The sequence below is a fragment of the Zingiber officinale genome, chromosome 3A (genome assembly GCF_018446385.1).
Source record: "Zingiber officinale cultivar Zhangliang chromosome 3A, Zo_v1.1, whole genome shotgun sequence".
NCBI lineage: Eukaryota > Viridiplantae > Streptophyta > Magnoliopsida > Zingiberales > Zingiberaceae > Zingiber > Zingiber officinale.
In genome coordinates, this window is record NC_055990.1 from 152,808,538 (window position 1) to 152,830,996 (window position 22,459).

The 22,459-nt window shown below is 38.2% G+C and overlaps 1 protein-coding gene across 1 annotated transcript; it reads left to right on the forward strand.

Moving 5' to 3' along the window:
- Positions 1-8,180: 8,180 nt before the first annotated feature.
- LOC122050786 (SPX domain-containing protein 1-like) lies at positions 8,181-10,393 on the forward strand. The gene is made up of 3 exons (XM_042611663.1): positions 8,181-8,503; positions 9,812-9,878; positions 10,176-10,393. The coding sequence occupies exons 1-3, from the start codon at positions 8,495-8,497 to the stop codon at positions 10,391-10,393; spliced, it is 294 nt and encodes a 97-aa protein (XP_042467597.1). The 5' UTR covers positions 8,181-8,494.
- Positions 10,394-22,459: the final 12,066 nt, after the last annotated feature.

Genomic DNA, 22,459 nt, shown 5'->3' on the forward strand with positions numbered 1-22,459 from the left:
TCACCGCTCCTTGCGAGGAGACGTATATCCTATGGCCACTCGTTAGGATTATTACTAAAAATCTTTGGTCAAAGCATCACATGTTAAGATAACGAGGTTCTCACATCACTATTGTTTGTGCAGTTTGCACTAACGGTCTAACTCAGGTTTTGATGAATGACAAGTAAGTTAAATTAGGTTCTGTTGTGATCTAACCACTTGATTAGGTGTGCAGGAGAAGTCCAGACAGGTCGACGGGCGGACCGGATATATGGCAGGAGATCCAGCTATGTCAATGGGCTGACCAGATAGCTGGTACGAAGTCTACATAGGTAGATGGGCTGACCAGATATCTAGCGAGAAGTCTAGTTAGGTCAACAAGCCGACCAGATAGCTGGCATGAAGTCTAGACAGGTCGACGGGCTAATCAGATGTCTGGCAAGTTGGTAGGTTAAGGTAAGTTACTAGAGGAGAGTGACCTTGTGAGGGCACATTCTGGTTGACGAATAGTAGGCGTCGGTCAAGTTTAGGTCCATTTGAGATCCCTAAACTGAGACCTTGATTAGTTCTTGATCCTGGGAGGACAGGAATTAGTCACTACTCTTTATTATTAATTATTATTATCCTAATACTTGTGTTGCAGGTTATTTGGACTAACATTGTTGCAGGATAAAGGAGAAAATTTGCCTTCGGATGAAAAGTGTCCGAAGTCGCCATCAAGCAATGAAGGCACCTTCGTACTGTTCATAAAAGGCGTCTTCCGTAAGAACGCAGTCTCGGATAAGTGTCAGACTGCTCGGGATCAAATTTACTAGGTTGAAGGCGCCTTCAACAGCTATAGATGGCGCCTTCCAAGCCTCATTTAAGGCAATCTCGAGAAGGCTTTGATAGAACACTGATATACGAGCTACTGTGCATCCGTTTGAACTTTTGACTACTACAGGCTTCTTCTACGACTCTGATGCAAAGCTACTGAGCCTGATGATTGTTCTGAGGACTTTCAATCGTGGTTGGTAGACTGACAATGACACATGAATCCTCCCATTTCGATCCTTAAGTGTCATTAACGATTTTGTTTGTGTACTTAATTTATGTAAAAGGACAAGTGCAATGTGTTGCACTTGTTCTAATCTTTTTGTACTCGATCCCCTCTTCTAGAGGTATTGGAAGAGGTTTATAGTGGAGTCGCCGAAGGCTCCAAACCAAGTAAATCAACTGTGTTTTCTTGTGGTTTTTGTTTTCGTTTTCTTATCTACTTTCCGTTGTGTTCGGACTCTCGATTTTAAAAAAGAGAAAATAAGTTTTTGAAAACCACGTGATTCACCTCCCCTCTCACTTGCGTATCGATACAACAAGTGGTATCAGAGATAAGTTCTGCTCTGAATTGATGCAACCACCAATCAAGCCGAGGGAAAATGTTTTCAATTTTTTCTATCTGAATTGGTAAAACTTTACCTATTCAGAATATTTTTTTCTCATTTAGTTTTAACTCGAAGTTGGTGCAACACCTCTTGAGTTCTTCTATTTTTTTATATATATCTCAAACACTGCTAATTCATTACCAAGTCTTGAGACCTCCTTTCTCTTTTTCTCTTTGGGTGCAAGATTCATGGCTCAAAACGAAAGATACAACACCGTCCGTCCTCTCCTCTTTAACGGTGATGACTTCCCGTAGTAGAAGAAGTGGATGGAAGTATACCTGAAGATCGACATCGACCAGTGGTTGATCATCACCAGAGGTTACAAGGCTCCCATCGACAACACCGGAATTCCAATGGACACGGAACATTGGAATCTGAAAATACAAAAGAAGGCTTAGATCAACTTCAAGGTTTTCAACACAATCTAGTGCGGGCTAACGAATAAAGAACTTAAACTGCGTCAGCCCACATGAAAATGCGAAGGAGCTGTGGGATAAACTCATCGAATTGCACGAGGGAACTAACGATGCAAAGGTAACAAAAAGGGACCTTTATTTGAATAAATTATTTAATATAAAAATGCAGGAAAGAGAATCTGCGACTCAACGACATGCAAGGATAAAATATATCATAAATGGGCTTCATACAATCGGCCATCAAATGGAGAACTAAGACTTAATAAGGTATACTCTAAGCGTGATTCCTCAAAATCAACTATGGGCATCCATCGTGAATGCCTATTAGATTTCGAGGAACTTGTCTAAATTAAAATTAGATGAATTGTTTTATGAATTAGAGCTACACAAACAAACTAACGCTAAAATCGAGAAAGATATTGCTCTTATTGCAAGAACGTCAAAAGAGAAGACCAGAACCAAACCAGAATCAGAAGTTGAGACTGACTAAGACTCAGATGATGAAGAACACCTGGTGAACTTGGTAAGAAAAATGTTCACCAGGAGAAAGAAGAATTTCTCAAAAAGGGGCCTTCAGAAGATCAACTCAACATCAAATAGCAACAAAACGAACGTCATATGTTTTGGGAACAACAAAAATGGACATTACAAGAACGACTGCTCGAATCTGAAGAAAAAGAAGGCCCTTAAAGCGATGTGGGATGAATCATCTGGAGATGAATCAGATGGTGGAGAATCAAAGCACACCAACTACCTCGCACTGATGGCTTACAAATCCGAATCAAAGAACGAATCGGAAGACGAGTCCGAACTCGAATCAAGCCACGAGTCCACACTCGTTTCCGAAGGTTCTGATGAGGTATACTTTACTTTAAGTAAAATATTTTTTAAAATTATTGCATGTTTAAATAAGAAATTAACTAACTCTGAAAATTACATAAACGAACTAACAAAAGAAAATAACAAACTTAATGAACAATTAAAATCAAGTTCACAATTGAACCAATTCAAGCTAAAATCCCAACTCAAGTTGCAAAACTTGAGGAGGATAATTTCATATTTAAAAAATGAAATAATTGAATTAAGCATTACTATAAAAGTTCACAAGTAGATCCAAGTACCTCGACATGATACTTGGGTCATAAAGAGCTGTGTACAATAAGTTCGGGCTCAGATACAAGTCCAACTCAACCAACAAATCCTTTATATTGTTAGTTAAGCAAAATAAGACCCAAACTAAAGCTTGGGTTCCAAAAGAGTGCCTAACCACACGAGTAGAAATTAACCAATATTATGTACCTAAAAATGAAATCCACTATACAAAATCAAATCCAACTAAAACCTTAAATTTAAACCAAAATAAATCTTCAAAACTAAATTCTAAACTTAAAAACAAAACAAAATCAAACATAAATCCAAAAGATAAAATAAAATCAAACAAATTAAATTATTATCAATTCCACTATAATTATAAAAGTAATCAACACAAACCCAAAATTTAAAAATTAAACTCAACAATTTAGGGGGAGACTCCAAATTAGGTGGCACCTTCAAAATAATAATTTACCCAGCTGGGTAATTAGGACTAGCTAAAATAGGGACAACAGTTTAACTTGACAAATGTATTGGTGAAGTTTTAGATGATAGTAGGTTAGGAAAACTCTGTCTATGCATGTCTAGGAAGATATGACTTCGACTTGGTGCATTTGACTTAATGGAACTAACCGAAGTTACCCCTTATGAATCCTAATTAGTTAAATCATGGTTTTGTACTAAGTTCAGTAGATAGGACTATTTGAAAAACCTTGAAGGCATGGTTACTCTAATGATATCCAGGTGACTCGCCATAGCCCAGAAGTTTATCCAAAGAATGTACAAGCATAGAATTATCCTAGCTACCCATGTGCTCTACTGAAGTTAAATTTAGATTGTAAACAATGCTTAACATTATTAATCCAAATTATCCTTCAGAAGTTAAACTTGAATTCGGAACGAAACTTAACATTCTTACTTCAAGTTTAACCGATATGATCTTCCTTAGTTAAACCAAATTACAGAAGTTTATCAAATATCTATTTCAAGGATCGGCTTCCAGGTCAAATGTGGCGAGGCACTAGGCCTTCTTGTGTAATACCCCGGTTCAGGCGGGCCTCACCCGGACTGAACCGGGAACGCCACCAGAATTGCCCATCGGGTTGACGACTAACTCAACAAACCACCGGAGGTCATTTCAGCGTGCTTTGTCCTCACTCGCACGCACCCTGGAAAACTTCCCAAGAGGTCATCCATCCTCAGATTACTCCAAGCCCAGCACGCTTAACTTTGGAGTTCTTAAGTTTGGGCTTCTGAAAAGGAAGGTGCACCTTGGTGATATGGATAGTACCATCTAACCTTTTAAGCTATACTTAACCAGAATCTCAGAATCGTGGTGTTACAATCACCCCCACTTAAAGACACAACGTCCTCGTTGTGTAATCACGAATCACACCACAGACAAATCCCAGAATCTCCCTTGCTAGGTGGTGCCCTGGGTGCTCCTGCCACAGGCGCACTCACGGTCGCAAGGTCGCTCTTATACCACCTGTAACGCCCCGGCTCGGGCGGGCCTCACCCGAACTGAACCGGGAACACCACCAGAATTGTCCATCGGGTTGACGACTAGCTCCACAAATCACCGGAGGTCATTTCAGCGTGCTTTGTCCTCACTCGCACGCACCCTGGAAAACTTCCCAAGAGGTCACCCATCCTCAGATTACTCCAAGCCCAGCACGCTTAACTTTGAAGTTCTTAAGTTTGGGCTTCCGAAAAGGAAGGTGCACCCTAGTGATATGGATAGTACCATCTAACCTTTTAAGCTATACTTAACCAGAATCTCAGAATCGTGGTGTTACAATCACCCCCACTTAAAGACACAACGTCCTCGTTGTGTAACCATGAATCACACCACAGACAAATCCCAGAATCTTCCTTGCTAGGTGGTGCCCTGGGTGCTCCTGCCACAGGCGCACTCATGGTTGCAAGGTCGCTCTGATACCACCTGTAACGCCCCGGCTCGGGCAGGCCTCACCCGGACTGAACCGGGAATGCCACTAGAATTGCCCATCGGGTTGACGACTAGCTCCACAAATCACCGGAGGTCATTTCAGCGTGCTTTGTCCTCACTCGCACGCACCCTGGAAAACTTCCCAAGAGGTCACCCATCCTCAGATTACTCCAAGTCCAGCACGCTTAACTTTGGAGTTATTAAGTTTGGGCTTCCGAAAAGGAAGGTGCACCCTGGTGATATGGATAGTACCATCTAACCTTTTAAGCTATACTTAACCAGAATCTCAGAATCGTGGTGTTACATCTTGGTTATGGGATCATCCACCACTTCCTAGACAAAGTCTTTCAAAGAAATCGGATATTTAAACTTCTCGCAGTAAACTAGGTTTAACTATAGAGACCTCAATAGAAACACAATATCGAAACATGAAATCGAACAATAAAATCAATAACAAAAATGATAACTTAAAAACCGATAGCCTCTTGTGTTTGGTTTTTCAAGATTTATACAAAAGATGAACTAGTTATGATGCGGAAACAAATAACTAGTTATACCTTTTATAGCTTATAAACCTCTTGATCTTCTATTGTATTCCTTTCCTTCTCTTGGACGTCGTGTGGGCGACGATCTACCAAGATGAATTCCACCCAAGCCTTCTCTTCTTGCTTCCAAGTTTCGGCCACCAACAACCTCCAAAGGATGATTAGTTTAGGCCGCCAACCAATCTCCAAGGGATGCTAGGAAACAATGCCTCCTTTCTCTTCTTTTTCTCCAAGCAAAAATCTGGCCACCAAAGTCTCTCCAAGAAGTTGATGCCACCGACCACAAAGAAGAAGAATAGGAGAAGAGGAAGGGTCGACCACAAGGAATGAGGAAGAATAATAGATGTGTTGTAAGGTGAGGTACCTCTACCATCTCTTTTATATTTCTTGGTCATGGCAAAAAAAGAAAATTTTAAACATAATTAAAACTTCCTTATATTCCTTGCCAATGACTAAAAAGTAAAGTTTTAAAATAAAAAAATTAAAACTTCCTTTTATACTTGTCATGGCCGGCCATATCAATTGCTTCAAACAAGGAAAGTTTTAAACATAAAATTAAAACTTCCTTATTTGTTTCAGGTAAGAAATTTTAATTAAAAAATTTCTTTCTTTAAATCCCTTGTTGGTTGTAAAAGGAAAATTATATAAATTAAAATTTTTCGTTTAAAACATGTGGATGGTTGCAAAAAAGGATAGTTTTATCAAAAATTAAAATCTTCCTTTTAACTACAAATAAGGAAAGATATCAAACCTTTCTCTTAATCCTTTATAGAAAACTATAAAAGGAAAGATTTAAAATTTTAAAAATCTCTTTTAAAACCATGGCTTCTACATAAGAAAAGATTTAAAATTTAAAAACTCCTTCTAATGTGGATGGTCACCCTTGCTTGGGCTCCAAGCTAGGGTCGGCCACAACTTGGCTTCCTTCTTTGATTTGTTTGGCCGGTCCTAGCTTGCACTACAAGAAATTTTAGATTTAACCACACCTAATAGACAACAGTTTTTCAAGAAACTGTTGTCTTTTTGCCATTTAACAACGGTTTTATTGAAAACCGTTGTTGTTCACCATAATTTTTTTAAAATGACAACGGTTTTATTGAAAACTGTTGTTGTTCACCATAATTTTTTTAAAATGACAACGGTTTTTAAAAAACTGTTGTCTAATGTATGTCAAAGACAACGATTTTTAAAAAACTGTTGTCTAATGTATGTCAAAGACAATGGTTTTAAAAAACTGTTGTCTTTTAGCGTTACTTACATGATAATATATAACAGTTTTATTAAACTATTGTCTATTGAATGTTGTTGAATCCAAAAAAAAAAAAAAGTTTTTTTTTTTAACCTAACTTCTTCCACCGAAACCTCCCTTCACGAAATTAACCTAGCCTCTCCACCAAAACTCCAAAACTCATCTCCGCCGAAACCAACCTTCACCCCTCCATCCATCGACCAACTCCCACGTCTCCACCGTCAGCCGGCCGGCCACCATCCCTCATTCTGTCTTCTCCAATCAAGCAGAGACCCAACATCATATTCTCGACGCCAACATAAGTTGTTGTCTTCTTCTCTATCTTCCTCCTTTCCTACATCCGGCCAACCACCTCCTTTCTATCACCGCCGGTGGAGCTACTTACTCTCATCTCTCCTGTTCAGGTTAGAAGAGGAGAGGCCATAACTTCCTTTCAGCAGCCATCGCTCTTCCATCCATCATCCGAAAACTTCTACTTAGGTTAGAGGAGGAACTGAAGCCTTCCCCTTTCTCTCTTCGAGTTAGAAGAGAGGAAGCTCCACTCCTACTTCCGGTAATCCCCTCTTTCACCGACTCTTCTCTTCCTCATCAAGCTCTGGATTCATTTTCACCACATCACCACCTCTCCTCTTCTGGGTTAGGAAGAGGAAAGCTTTATACCTACCACCGACAGCCCCCATTCCCTCTCCACTTCCGGTTAGAAGTGGAGAGTTCATTTCCTCCACTCCGGCAGCCCTTCATCGTCTCCAAACAGCTTGCTCCACTCTGGCAGCCCTCCATATTCCATCTTCTGGTTAGAAGAGGGGAAGAGGTCACTTCTAGACAACCACTACATCTGAAGGTCCATCCGCAACTGAAGCTTCATTCACGTTAACGATATTGGGTTATTTCTACTTGTGTTGGATTGAGTTGCTTGTCGATTGTTGTTTATCTTTGTTATGTGTAGATGGTTTGATTGATTGTATTGAATTATCCTTCTATGTTATGATTGCATGTACTTTGCTTAATTCAATTCAAGCTCACCAAATGTTTGATGAAATGTATCAATCATTTGTAGTCTATTTATTGAAAACAAAATCGGTTATTTAGATTTCTAAACTTCTCTTTTTTATGTTGAGTCCATGTAAATATTAATTAATATGATTTATCATGCTTTTCTAAATTTTCTTATTATCTATCTTTTGCTGAAGTAGAAACAAAATATTAGTGTACTTAATAATCTAGGAAGATTATCATATATTGAAAGATGTGCTGCATGCATCTTGATCAGCATCCACAATCTAACACCAAGTTTGGTTTCCTATGAATCAGACTTCCTTCAAAGTTCAAACACATAATGTGTGTCCAAATCATTTAGGTATTATTCCTAACAATTCATGTGTTCTTGCTTGCAAGTTCTCATCAAAATCTTAAGGAATTGTTACAATCATTTAAGCATATATTGACATTGTTACAAATCAAATAACTTGAAAAACATGATAAGACATTTTACCATAAGATATTTGTAGATTTATCTGCCATGTCATCTTGAATTATATTTGTTTAGACAATGTGACATTACAAGCAAATCAATATGGAAAAAGGTCTATTGGTAACTTGATAACAGATGACTTGTATTTTATGAAAATTACATGTTAGTAACATAAATGAGCTTTAGCTTTCAAGGATTATTTCAAGATATTATTTTAATTGTTACTACATTTTTGCAGGGACCACTAGGAAAAACACCAAATTACCCATTTCAACTGATGCTCAATTGAGAATAATGCGAAAGGGATCTGACGACCATCTTGTTCTAAACATCGAGTCTGGGTCTGATCATTCAATTGCAGCAAAGTCTGATGCTAAAGGTTTGCACTTCATATTTGAAGAGATTTTAGTTTCCTTGACGAAGCAAATAAATTCATTTTTAAGACATTTTTCTTCTCATGGTATGGTACCTAGCACCAGAAAACTTAAGTTATCAAGAAATAACTTGCAACTCTGCCAGCAAGATTCTCATTTCATACTAACAAACTATTTTTGTTATTATGGAAATACCATTCAATCTGAGACATGATTTTTGTAGGGTTTCCAGGGGCCATCTTCTGATGCACCGGCCTAGTGCAAGGCTAGGTCTCATGGCGTATATGATCTTCATGCATCTATGGTTGCTAGGAGTCATACTATGATATGACCAATAAATTTAGGTTACAAATTATATGATTAGAATGTAATATATCTTTTCATTATTTTTTATACATCTAGTTTATAAACTGGAACTTGAATTCAACAATTCATAAACAGATCCAAAGATGTAAAGTGATAAAAATTCCTTAAACACTATTTCTTCATGCAGTAATGGTTTGAATGGTGGATGACATGTGGTAGAATAGTATCCATAAGGAGTATGTAATTTCATTATATTGAGAGATCAGCATTAGCCTGCTTTAGCTTTAGTGATACACATGATTGTAAAAATAAAATCATCCTACATTATATCCAATATTTTAATTTTATTTAGTACTTCCTGATAAAAAAGATAGACAGTGAGTAAAATTTTCATGTGTTGTTAGTTAATTAAATTTGTTTTAATATGACAAGACATTTGGAGAACTCGAAATTCTAAGTTTTTGATGTGAACTATACTGTGATCAATGGTGAGACTGATGAGGTATTTTATTATTGCAAAGTTGAACATGCAACTTTAGGTGGCGGATGACAGACATGGGATATAACAAGAAGTGAGTTTTGTTTGTAGTTGTGTTTCTCATTTCCAACATGAGCTATATTTTCTATACTATTGCTATACTATGCAGTTTGTGTGCAGTTTTAGTTATCATGCTTTTAAAGGGTCTCATATTGTGTCATCTTTATAGTTAATGATCAGGTTATTGTATGTTTGGTATCTAATTAATAATGATTAGCTAGATATGATTCTGCAGGGTTACTGTTATCATGATCAGGTTCCAACAACTCGAGCTTCAATGTTGGTTTCAACTATTAAGTAGTTTTGTATTATTTTATAGATTTATGTAACGTATTACCTGAAATCTAGATTTATCTCATTTGTACCTTAATCTAAATTTTCTAATTGTTATATGGTGTGAACTTTGACCCTTATTTTTAGCTTTAAGAGTTCTTTTACATAATACTGATGGTATTATTTTCTGTGACAGATATGCAGTGGTAGGTGTTTTGTCCCAGTCTCAAGCCGACAATTCTTTTTGAGTGTAACTAGTAGAAGTAAGTAGATCTTTGCCTTCAAGGCCAGCCAGCTATTTTATGTTCTTTTGTTTTAAATTTTAATTTATTATTTTCATCAAATTATTATTTTTTAATATAGTTAAGACCATCAACAACATATGTTTATGTGCTGCGGATAGTATTTTTCTGTTAGCATAGTCATGATCAGAGCCTAATTATAGTTTACAATTATCTGAGTGTTATTGATTAACCGTTCTGTCCTTTCTTCTGGTTCTTTTTTTTTTAAATTTGTGCACTCATTTAGATGGTTTATTATTCTTGTTGTGATGAATTCAGGTCTAGTGAAAATACTGAAGAAGTATGACAAGAGAACAGGAGCACTTATCAGGCAACCCTTCATCGAAAAGGTGCCGCAGCAGCCATTCTTTACAACTGATCTCCTATACAAACTCGTGAAGGAGTGTGTGGCTATGCTCGACCACCTTTTCCCCAGCAACAACCTGTCAATTTCAGCAGAATACGACGGACAAAATGGAGTGCCAAAGCCGGCATAATTAAGTGGGAGGGTTCCGGAGTTGGAGGAGATTAAATATATGCAAAGCTTATACATGAAGAGCACCGTAGCAGCGCTGCGGTCCTTGAAACAGATTAGGAGCAAAAGTTCAACAGTCAAAACAGATTAGAAAATCTCGTGTTATATTGTTCTACCTTTGTTTTAATAGTGTTATCATTTTGTTGGTTGCTTATGAAATTTTGTTGGTTGCTTATGAAATTTATTCAGAATGTTATAGATATTATTTTTGACTGTTAGAAAATTGTATATTAAATTTTATTTTGAAATTTAGTATTTTGAATGATTTATAATATTGGAAAATTGTGTATTAATTTTTTATTATTTTTATCTAAAAAAGACAACGGTTTTTCACCGTTGTCGTAGATAGTTTAAAATTGTTGTTGAAGACCCTGTTATTAAAGGTAGACGCTCAAAGACAACGGTAAAAAACTATTGTCTTTGAAGGAAAAGACAACGGTTTTTCACCGTTGTAAAACTGTTGTCTTTGCCTTTAAAGACAACGGTTAAAAACTGTTGTCTTTGGGCACCCCTTTTAACAACACGGCCTTTAACAACAGTCCGAAAGAGGCTACGACAACAGTGAAAAACCGTTGTTGTTAGGCTTTTTGCTTGTAGTGTTGGGCTCCAAGCTAGGCTTGGCCGGCCACAAAGAGGTGGGTAAAAAGTTAGGTTTTGGTGGATATAAGACTTTATAAATAAGAGACTACAATAGGGACCTAGAAGAGGAATTCGTTTTGGTCTACCGATGAGATTGAACTTCTCATGCTCACCCCGAACACCCAACTCGAGTTCATCAATAATAACTCATACCACTAAAGAGTTATTATTGCACTACCACACCAATCCCATATTACAATATGAGCTCCTTCTTATCATGAGTGTGTTAGTCTCCCTATATTTAAGATATTGAATGTCCACTAATTAAATGAGTTACTGATAACTCACTTAATTAATATCTAGCTCCAAGAGTAGTACCATTCAACCTTATTATCATGTCGGACTAAGTCCACCTGCAGGGTTTACATGATAATCCTTATGAGCTCCTCAAGGGGACATCATCAACCTAGATTACTAGGACACAATTTCATTCTATAATCAACAACATACCATATAAATAATATCATTTCCCAACTTATCGGGTCTATTGATTTAACACTACAAAAAAAAATACCTATTATGAGCTCATCTTGGGGGCATCATCAACCTAGATTCCTAGGACATAGTTTACTTCTATAATCAACAATACACACTATAAATAATATTATTTCCCAACCTATTGGGCCTTTTGATTTAATGAGCTAAATATCACTCATTGATAAGTCAAAGAAATAAATACTAAGTATACGTGCTTATTGTTATATCGGGATTAAGAGTACATATTTCCATAATAACTGAGGTTCTATTCTTTTATTAAGTCAGTATAAAAATAACAACCTCAAATGGTCCTACTCAATACACTCTAAGTGTACTAGTGTAATTTTACAGTCAAGATAAACTAATACCAAATTACACTATGACCATTCCAATGGTTTGTCCATTTCTATTTTGGTCGTGAGCTACTATTTATAATTTATAAAGCACTGATAACATGATCTTCTGTGTCACACCAAACATCATGTTATCTACAATATAAATTAAATGGGCAACTACATTTAACATAAATGTAGACACTTGACCAATGTGATTCTTATTTCATAAATATTTACAAAAAGCTAGACTTTTAGTATACACTCTAACAAATACAAGTCTGAACATTAAAGTCAAACTAACAGTAATCAAGTTAAGTTTTTTAACTTAGTCAAACACTAACTGGATAAATTAACTTAACCTGACTAACCAAGTGAAAATTACTATTTTCTCATAGTTAGTAAGTAACAAATGGTGAGACACTCTTTAGTTGATTATTTTGAAACAATGTCAGGTTCAAGGGGGAGAACTAATAACTTTAAATATTTTTGAAAACTGTTTCATTTTTATTAGTATTTTCAAAGTTGTAAAGTTTTAATCTTACAAACTTCAAAAGTGTTTTAAAAGATGACTTTTAAAAAATCTATTTGACAAATGTTTAAGTTTGTTTAAATATTGATTTTAAAAAAAAATAGTTTTGAACTTCAGTTTTACCATTTTTGAAAACTTGCCTTATATCTTTTTTAAAGGTTTTAATTTTGAAAAAGTTTATCAAATTATTTTCAAAATATTTCTTTTTTTTAACTTTTTTATTTTTGCAAAACCTTTTCATTTGAAAACCTTATAAAAAATTAGTAAATTCTAAAAACAATTTCAAATTTTCTAATATTTAAAGTAGATTTTGAAAACTTAGTAGATTTTGAAAACTTAGTAGATCTTAAAAACCATTTCAAAAAATATAAGATATCTTTTCAAAACTTATATTTAAAATTTTTACTTTTATCACTTTATAAGATATCTTTCAAATTAATTAACTTATTTTATAAGTTAACTCCCCAAGTAATCCTAACCATTGTCTATTGTCAAGATATTCTTCAATGAATTTTCTATTTCTGTTTTTGATGAATATCAAAGGGGGAGGGTTAGGTGGATTAAATTAGCAAAATACCAAACCATAGCATAACATTAAAATAAGACTAACTTAAAAACCATGTCACCATGTTATTTTTGCATGATTTTTTTTACTAACTTAACCCAGGTTGTCATTGCATCAAAAAGGGGGAGATTATTAATGCGATTAGCACTAATGGTCTAACTCAGGTATTTTGATGAATGACAAAATAAGTTAGGTTTGTTGTGATCTAACGATCTAACTGAATGTGCAGGAGAAGTCCATATAGGTCGACTGGCTGACCCAATATCTTGCAAGAAATCTAGCTAGGTCGATGGGCTAACTGGATAGTTGGTATGAAATCCAACTAGGTCAGCGGGTTGATCGGATAGTTGGTACAAAGTTCAGAAAGGTCGACGGGCTGATCGGATATCTGGCACGAAATCCAGCTAGGTCAACGAGCCAACCGAATAGTTGGAGCGAAGTCCAGATAGGTCAATGGGCTGACCCAATGTCTAGCAAGATGGTAAGTTAAGGTAAGTCACTGGAGGAAAGCGACTTGGTGAGGACGTGTTCTTCGTTTGAGGGAACAGTAGGCGTCGATCCAACTTAGATCCATTTTGGGGCTAAATTCTGGTCTCAAGAAGACAGAATCTAATTACTACTCTATTTTGTTATATTGTGCTAACTTTATTTTGCAGGGTAGTATAATTTTTATTGCCTCAGACTAACATTTTCTTGCAGAAAAAAGAGCTGCTGGAAAAGGGGGTATGGGCACCCGGAAGGGATCCAAGTGCTCAGAATGCAAAAGTCTATCTCATCGCAAATGTGGAGTGCGTTGATTGGCTGGGATAATGTCACAATCCAAGCTTCCGGAAGGGATTCGGGCGCCCAGAGCTACCTATATAAGGAGCCTTCCACTAGAGCATTAAACACAACTCTTCTTCCACGATTGCTCTATTTCACGCTGCTCCAAAGACTCTCCTATGACACTGCGAAGATCCTCCGACAACCTGCGACTCCGTTTTAATTTTCTTGTTGTTGGTAATTTAGTTTTATAGTTCTTGTACTAATCTTGTAATTCTTTTTATGAACTATTAATATATTGCCCAATGAAAACACTCAACGAGGGCAGGCCTTGGAGTAGGAGTCGACAAAAGCTCCGAACCAAGTAAAAATTTGGTATGTTAGCATTGTGCTTATTTTTCTGTTTCCGCTGCTTACTCAATTAAGTTACAACGATCTCTATTCACCCCCCCCCCCCCTCTAGCGAACTCTATGATCCAACAACTGTACCACCATGTAGCAGCTTTTTCAAAAAGATGAGGGGGGAACTCAGTAAGATAAGAAAGATGTCGAAGAAGCAACATATACAAGAGCACAAATGTAGATTGCTTGAGGCTAAATATGAATTGAGATGAAAGCTTTATAAAGTTTTTTGTAAAGATTCTAATCTTTCGTTTGATATGCGTGATAAACTGTTAGAGTATATACTAAAAGTCTAGCTTTTATATAAACATTTATAAGAATCACATTGGTCAAAAGTCTACATTTATAAGCTAAGTGTAGTTGTTCAATTAATTTATATTATAGATAACATGGTGTGTGGTGTCATACACAGAAGATCATGTTGTCACGACTAAAATGGATAGGAACAAACCATTGGAATAGTCGTAGTGTAATTTGGTATTAGTTTATCTTAACTATAAAATTATGTAACGACCACCCTTCTTACTACTACTACTACTCTCTAAGAGTGACTGTTACTTATCTACTACTTTACTTAACCGGTTTATTAAGAATCTCTAGGAAAACCCTACCGAAAAATTTCGGCAGAGACTCCCCTGTACCGGTGACCAAATAAACAATACAAACAAACTATACTCAGCCACAAGCGGCTGGAACATATATTTTCACAACCACGCAGTAAATAAAAATAACAATAACTCAAAGGAAACTATTCTAGCAATGGTAAACAAGTATATAACTCCAACAAAAGACATAACAAGCTACAAATGCGAAATAAACTTAATTACAATCTTAACTCATAATAACATTTAAAGAAAACTAAAAGAACTCTAAACAAAAAAAAGTCTTAACAATTCCTTAATAAACTCTTGATCTCCCCATAGTCCAGCCATCACACACCTTCATCACCACCACCTTGTCGCCTTCCTTGCTAAATCTTTTCCTTTCCTTTATCTGCAGTAGGAGAAAGTGCAGTCTATAAGCATAAAGCTTAGTGAGCGCTATCTAACTCACAAAAACTCGATATGCATGTATACAAATAAAAAAAAAACATGCTAAAACTGAATGCTAAAATGTAAAGCTACTCATGCTCATAAATAGCAAAGAAATCAACTAACAGAAAGATAACATGTATAACTACTCATGCTCATAAACTAATAAAGAAAGCAAACTAACTGGAATGCTAACATATAAAGCTAAACATGCTCATCAACTAGCAAATAAATAACATGTAAGAAACTAAACATGTAAAAGCTGCTAGCATAAAAGAAAACTAAACTTGCTGATCTTTAAAACAAAGTGAAACTTACTTCTTTTACTTTAATCTTATTCTTTTATTTCACTTGTTTAAAATTTATACTTTAATACTTGAAAATAATAATCAACTTCTCTTGGGCCCAGGCTTAGTACCAATTATGCGCGTTCCCTAATAGGTTGGGGTAGCGAGCCGCCAATCCTACAAGAGCAGACCTTGGTCTACCAGGGCCAAGACCTTGGAATTGAACACCTGGATTTGTTTAACGACAACCTTGGAAGTTGGGTACTAGCCTCTTCTTAAAAGTAAAATACTTATTATCTTAATTACTTCTTTAAATGCCTTGGCATATTAATAAGCACCTTGTGTGCTAAAATCCCTAAAGTCTTGACCTTGGGATTTATTTAAGGCCTTGGCCTTTTCTTTCTTTTCTTTTTCTTTCTTTTTACTTGTTAATGCTTCTAAAAGAATTTGATAGAACTCTTATTTTCCCACTAGAATACATGGTTGTTCATGCTTATTAAAATAGCAAATGAAAACTAAAGAAACTGCTCATGTGTATCTAGTAATAAAGAAAATTGATCATGCTCAACTTATAGCAATTAAAAACTGCACAATAAATTGCAACATAAAGGAATCAAGCTTGCTGAATTCTTGCAACAGAACACTTGGAACAGAATACTAGCAACATCAACTACGGTTTCATTCCAACATCAACAGAATACTTGAAACAGGATACTTGAATCAAACTTGCTGAATTCTTCCACTAAACCTGTTGGAAACTTGGAACCTATATAAAGCTTGTTTTGTTCCCAAAATCAAAACCCATATCTAGCAATAGGATACTAATTGTAGCTGCCACAGAATTTAAAAGGAAGAAAACCAAGAATGCATGCTACTAAACTTCAATTAAACAGAACCCTAATCAAAAGGGAACAACTTGGCCGGAATTAATGGTCATGGCAGCACCCAACACAAGCAACCCGAAACTACAACTCTTCCCCTATTCAATGTCAACTGCCCTATATCTAAAGGAACAAGAATGCCTAGTTCATACAATTATTTCCCTTCTTTAAAGTGCACGGCAGCAAACACACAAGTGATTTCACAGCATACTTCGAAATTCAAAAGACACAAGCATAATCTTTACAGCATGATTCAAAATCAAGAAGAACAAATCCGAAATCCCCTCCTACCACATGCTTCAGAAATCTATCTCACGGCAAAATCATAAAACCAAAATCCTTTATCACGGCAGCAAGGAAAACAAAACTCGGAGCTATCCTACTGCAGGTGAGTAGCAACTCACCTCGCTGTTTTGAACTTACAACCGGAAAAGAGGACTCTAAAGCTTCTAGGGTTCGGAGAAGGTGAAGATCTCGGCGATCCCTTCCTTTCCGGGTGTTCTCCTTGATGAGGAGAGCTCGGATCCGCAAGATTCGCCGGAAGAAGCCTTCGCCGGCCGCCGGAGAGAAGCTCCAAAGTTGCTGCGGTTCCGCCCGAAACCAGCGACGCCGTTGCGTGAGAAGAGGAGAAGTTTAGGGCTCGGAAAGAAAATTTAGGTCTTTTTAAAACTAGGTTTCCTATTACTAACTATAGCTTATATATTTGTCGCTACATATTTGATTAACACTGACCGCTAGCGCAGTTGGTCCGTTGGGTTTTGCTCGAAGCCACAGGTCTGTGCTTCGATTCTCAGCCGCGCCTCTTTTTCCCAATTTATTTCAAACGTTCCAGCTACTGCATATATATATTTCGCTCCATATAAGGTTAACAAAAATCGTGTAGCTCAGCTGGTTGGGCTGGTTTCGGCTAAGGTTCGGCTCGGGTCGAGGTTGTGGGTTCAAAACCTGGCTTCAACATATTTCTTCTCTTTTTTTTTTTTTTTTAAACTTCTTTCTCTTGGTAAAAATACCAAACAAACTCAAAAAATTACGTAAAAATACTCTAAAAATTTCTAAAAATCTCTAGAATATTTTAAAGGTATTTCCAAATATTTTTATGGACTTTTAGAACTTGAAATAGGGAAAATTGGGTCGTTACAATCCCCCATACCTTATAAAAAGTTCGTCCTCGAACTTAGAATAGCTCTGGATACTTCTGTCTCATACTGTCCTCCCGCTCCCAAGTGATTTCCTCGTACTTCTGGTTCTGCCGGACAACCTTCACTAGTGGTACTTCTTTGTTTCTTAGTCTCTTGACTGCTCTGTCCACTATCTGTGTAGGTCTGCTCTCTGCACTGACTGAGGCTGAATCACTTGGCTCGGGTCGTGAAAACACTTCTTTAGCATGGAGACATGAAATACATTATGTATTGCTGACATGTCTTATGGTAAGTCCAGCTTGTAAGCTACTTTCCCAATCCTTTCTGTGATCAGGTAAGGTCCTACATAACGAGGACTTAATTTGCCCTTCTTGCCAAATCTCATCACTCCCTTCATAGGGGCGACCTTGAGAAAGACTGAATCCCCTACTTGAAATTCAAGTGGCCTCATGTCAAGATAACTCTTACATCTACTCGCGCTCGATTCTCGTCTGATCTTGAATAGCTGAGTAGTCTCATCCATCGCTCTGAATGCCCGTTCTACTTCCATTTCTTTTCTCTCACCTTCTTGCAAGAAATGGGTGATCTGCACTTCCTACCATATTGCCTCATAAGGTGCCATCTTGATGGTGGCCTGATAACTATTGTTGTAGGAAATTCAGATAAGCATAGATACTTGAACCAACTGCCTTTGAAATATAGTGCACAAGCTGAGAGCATATCGTCTAGAATCTGATTTACTCGCTCTGTTTGTCCATCATCCGAGGATGGAAGGTTGTGCTGAACTTGAGTTTGGTGCCCAGTGCAATCTGAACACCCTACCAAAAATGAGAGGTGCAGCGCCCATCTCTATCAGAACCAATAGATTTAGGAACTCCGTGAAGTATGATCACCTCTTTAACATACAGCTGTGCCAACTGCTCTATAGAGTGGGACACCTTGATGGCTAGAAAATGAGCAGACTTGGTCAATCTGTCCACTATCACCCATATCGCATCATATCCATTTGTGGTTCTTGGGAGACCTGTTATGAAGTTCATGGATATGTCTTCCCACTTCCACTCTGGTATAGGAAGAGGCTGTAGAACTCCTCTTCTTTCGCTCTTGGACACATGTCAGGCAGGTACTGACATATTTAGCTACATCTCTTTTGAGTCCAGACCACCAGAATCTCTGTTTCACGTCTTGATACATCTTGGTAGAACCAGGATGCATGGAGTAAGGTGTACTATGAGCTTCTTCTAAAATTTTCTTTCTCAGCTCTTCATCATTGGGAACACACAGGCGGCTCCCCTGATAAAGAATTCCACTGTCTGATACTCGAAACTCCGACTTTTCTTCTTTCTGTATCCCTTGCTTGATCTTCTGGATATCTGGATCCTCACTTTGCTTTCTCTGTATATCCTCAAGCAAGGTAGACTCTAAGGTCAATGTAGAGAGTTGCCCATAAATAATTTCCATTCCAAAATCTGGCAACTCCTTCTGCAGTGGTAGGGCTAATGATGACAAAGACATTAGGGATGTACTGGATTTTCTGCTTAGCGCATCTGCCACTTTATTAGCTTTGCCTGGATGGTAGAGGATTTCACAGTCATAATCTTTGACCAACTCTAGCCACCTACGCTGTCTCATGTTTAAGTCCTTCTGAGTGAAGAAGTACTTAAGACTCTAATGGTCTGTGAAAATTCTGCACTGAACGCCATACAAATAATGTCGCCAGAGTTTTAGTGCAAAGACCACAGCTGCCAGCTCAAGATCATGAGTGGGGTAGTTCTTTTCATAATCTTTGAGTTGTCTGGAAGCATAAGCTATCACTTTTCCTTCCTGCATGAGTACAGCTCCTAAGCCCATCTTAGATGTCAAAACTCTGTCACTTTCTGGCACAGTCAGAATAGGCGCACTGGTCAGTCTCTTCTTGAGCTCTTGGAAACTCTGCTCACATTTATCTGACCATTCAAACTTCTTATTCTTTCTGGTGAGGGTTGTTAGTGGAGAGGCTATCCTGGAAAAGTCCTCCACAAATTTCCTGTAGTACCCAGCTAAACCCAGGAAGCTTCTGATCTCCCTGGCATTCTTGGGTCTACTCCAGTTGTTGACTGCTTCTATTTTTGCTGGATCTACTTGAATGCCTTCTTTAGAAATTATGTGACCTAGAAATGCCACATGATCTAGCCAGAACTCGCACTTTGAGAACTTAGCGTAAAGTTGCTTTTGCTGAAGAGTCTGCAGTACTATCCTCAAATGCGTGTCATGCTCCTCTGGGGTTCTGGAATAGATTAGAATGTCGTCGATGAACACAATGACAAATTTGTCAAGGTATTCTCTGAACACTCTGTTCATCAGGTCCATGAAAACTGCAGGTGCATTAGTCACACCAAAAGGCATGACTACGAACTCGTAGTGTCCGTATCTGGTCCTGAAAGCCGTTCTTTCCCTTTTAGCTGATGGTACCCAGAGCGCAGGTCTATCTTTGAGAATACTGTCGCCCCTCTCAACTGATCAAATAGGTCGTCGATCCTGGGGAGGGGGTACTTGTTCTTGATTGTCACTTGATTTAGAGCTCTATAATCTATGCACATCCGCATAGATCCGTCTTTCTTCTTGACGAACAACACGGGAGCTCCCCATGGTGAATGACTAGGGCGGATGAAGCCTTTGTCAAGCAGCTCCTGAAGTTGTTCCTGTAGTTCTTTCAGCTCTGCTGGAGACATGCGGTATGGAGCTTTTGAACCGGTACCAGGAACCAGTTCAATCTCAAACTCCACTTCTCTGTTGGGAGGTAGTCCAGGTAGTTCTTCCTCCGGATACTCACAGACTACCCGAACTTCCTCCCGCTTGGGTCTTTCTTGTTCTTCTATACTCACAATGTGCAAGAAAACCAGCACACCCTTAGCTAACATCGGTGAGCTGTGAGAGAAGAAAGGAACTTCGGGTCTTCCTCCTTGGCACCCCTGTGAACTCAAAGGATGATTCACCTTCGGACTAAAGATCACTTTCCTTCTGCGGCAATCCACTGAAGCACTGTACTTGCCGAGGAAATCCATACCCGAATGATATCGAAATCCTGCATGGCGAGGACCACCAGATTTATACATAGCTCACGGTCAAATTACATTTGATGCACCCAAGCCATCGGTCGATTCCATGACTTCCCAAGGTAGGGTCGTCAGAACTTGGAGTTCGTTTTGTAGGTACTTGTAATTCTTTGGCAAAGGACTGATACAAAAGAATGGGTCGCCCAATATCAAATAGTGCAGTAGCTATATGTTGAAAAATAACTACTTGACTGTTACGACCGTGGAGGCTTCTTCTTTGGTGAGGGAGAATACTCTGGCACTGGCTGGAACTGGTGGGGCTTCCAACCTTCCCTGACTGATCTGAGGTCATTCCAGAGTTGCAGGCATATAATGTAGCTGAGATTGGCCTCCATATTGTATTGGCTGTGGCTGAGGTGCCTTGAGCTTGTTAAGACATTCTTTAGCCATGTGTCCTTCCTGCCCACATGCATAGCATCCAGTCTTACCCAAAAAATAGGCTCCTGGATGTGTTCTCCCACATTTAGGACAGGGAGGGATCTTGGTCTGCTTATTTGCTGGTCCTCCTTTCTGGTTACCTCCTGAGTTCCACTGCTTTCTTTTGTTACCCTTGCCTTTCCAGTTCTGCTTATTTGCCTGAGGTTTCTGACTCCCAGCTGTCTTATCTTCGATCTTGACTGACTTTTGCTGCGCTCGTTGTGCTCTGATGCTGTCCAGATAGTGCTCAGCAACTAATGCTCTACTGACCAGCTCTTCGCCAGTCTGAGCCTGATGAGCTCCACTACTCACATTAAGTGCTATCACTGGCCTCAGCATCCTGAGCATCAGTCTGACTCGTTCCTTCTCCGTGCTTACTAGCTCTGGGCAGAGACGAGCTAGCCTATTGAATTTCTTTACTGCTTCTTCCACTGACAGGTCACCTTGTCTGAATTCTATGAACTCCTCATAATGCTTATTGGTAATCCGCTGACGGAAGAATTCTTCATAAAACTCTGCTTCAAAGTCAGCCCAGCTCATCTAATTAACTGCTCTCTTACTTTTAACTCTCTCCCACCACATACGAGCATCTCCAGATAGGCAAAATGAAGCACACTTGACTTTCTCGACTTCTGGCCAGTCAAGAAGTTCCATGGTGCTTTCCAGTGTCTTAAACCAAGCTTGAGCATCCCAGGGCTCAGTCGTGCCTGAGAAACTCTCTGGCTTCAGTTTCAGCCACTGTATCAGATATGCTTCTTGTCTTCTAGGTGCTGTGGGGACTTCCAGGACGGCTGGTGGAACCTCAGTCACCACTGGAATCTCCACAGTGATTGTTGGAGGAGTGGGAGGAACTGGCTGCTGATTCGCCATCAGATTGACGATCACTTGCTGCTGCTCTGCTACCTGTCTCTGGAGTTGAGCAACAACTTCAGCGAGATTTGGTTCAGCTGCTCTGGGCTCTTCGTTCTCCTGAGCCTGGTCCTCAGTACGAGAGGTGCGGGGGCGTCCTCTTCTTGACATCTAATCATGCAAAGAAAAGAAAGACTTGATATATTCTTTATCCTTTCTAACATAATCCTTTCTAGACATACATATGTATGCATAAAGAGAAACAAACTTTTTATCTTACTAAAGTGCATACAAGCAAATACTCTATACTGCAAATAATAAGGAAAGCATAAGAAAGAAAACTTAAATACTTTCTTACTTGAAGACGGCAAGGATGATGCTGATGTGTGTGTGATGCTGGAGAATGGAACACTGCTCTGATACCAACTGTAACGACCACCCTTCTTACTACTACTACTACTCTCTAAGAGTGACCGTTACTTATCTACTACTTTACTTAACCGGTTTATTAAGAATCTCTAGGAAAACCCTACCGAAAAATTTCGGCAGAGTCTCCTCTGTACCGGTGACCAAATCAACAATACAAACAAACTATACTCAGCCACAAGCGGCTGGAACAT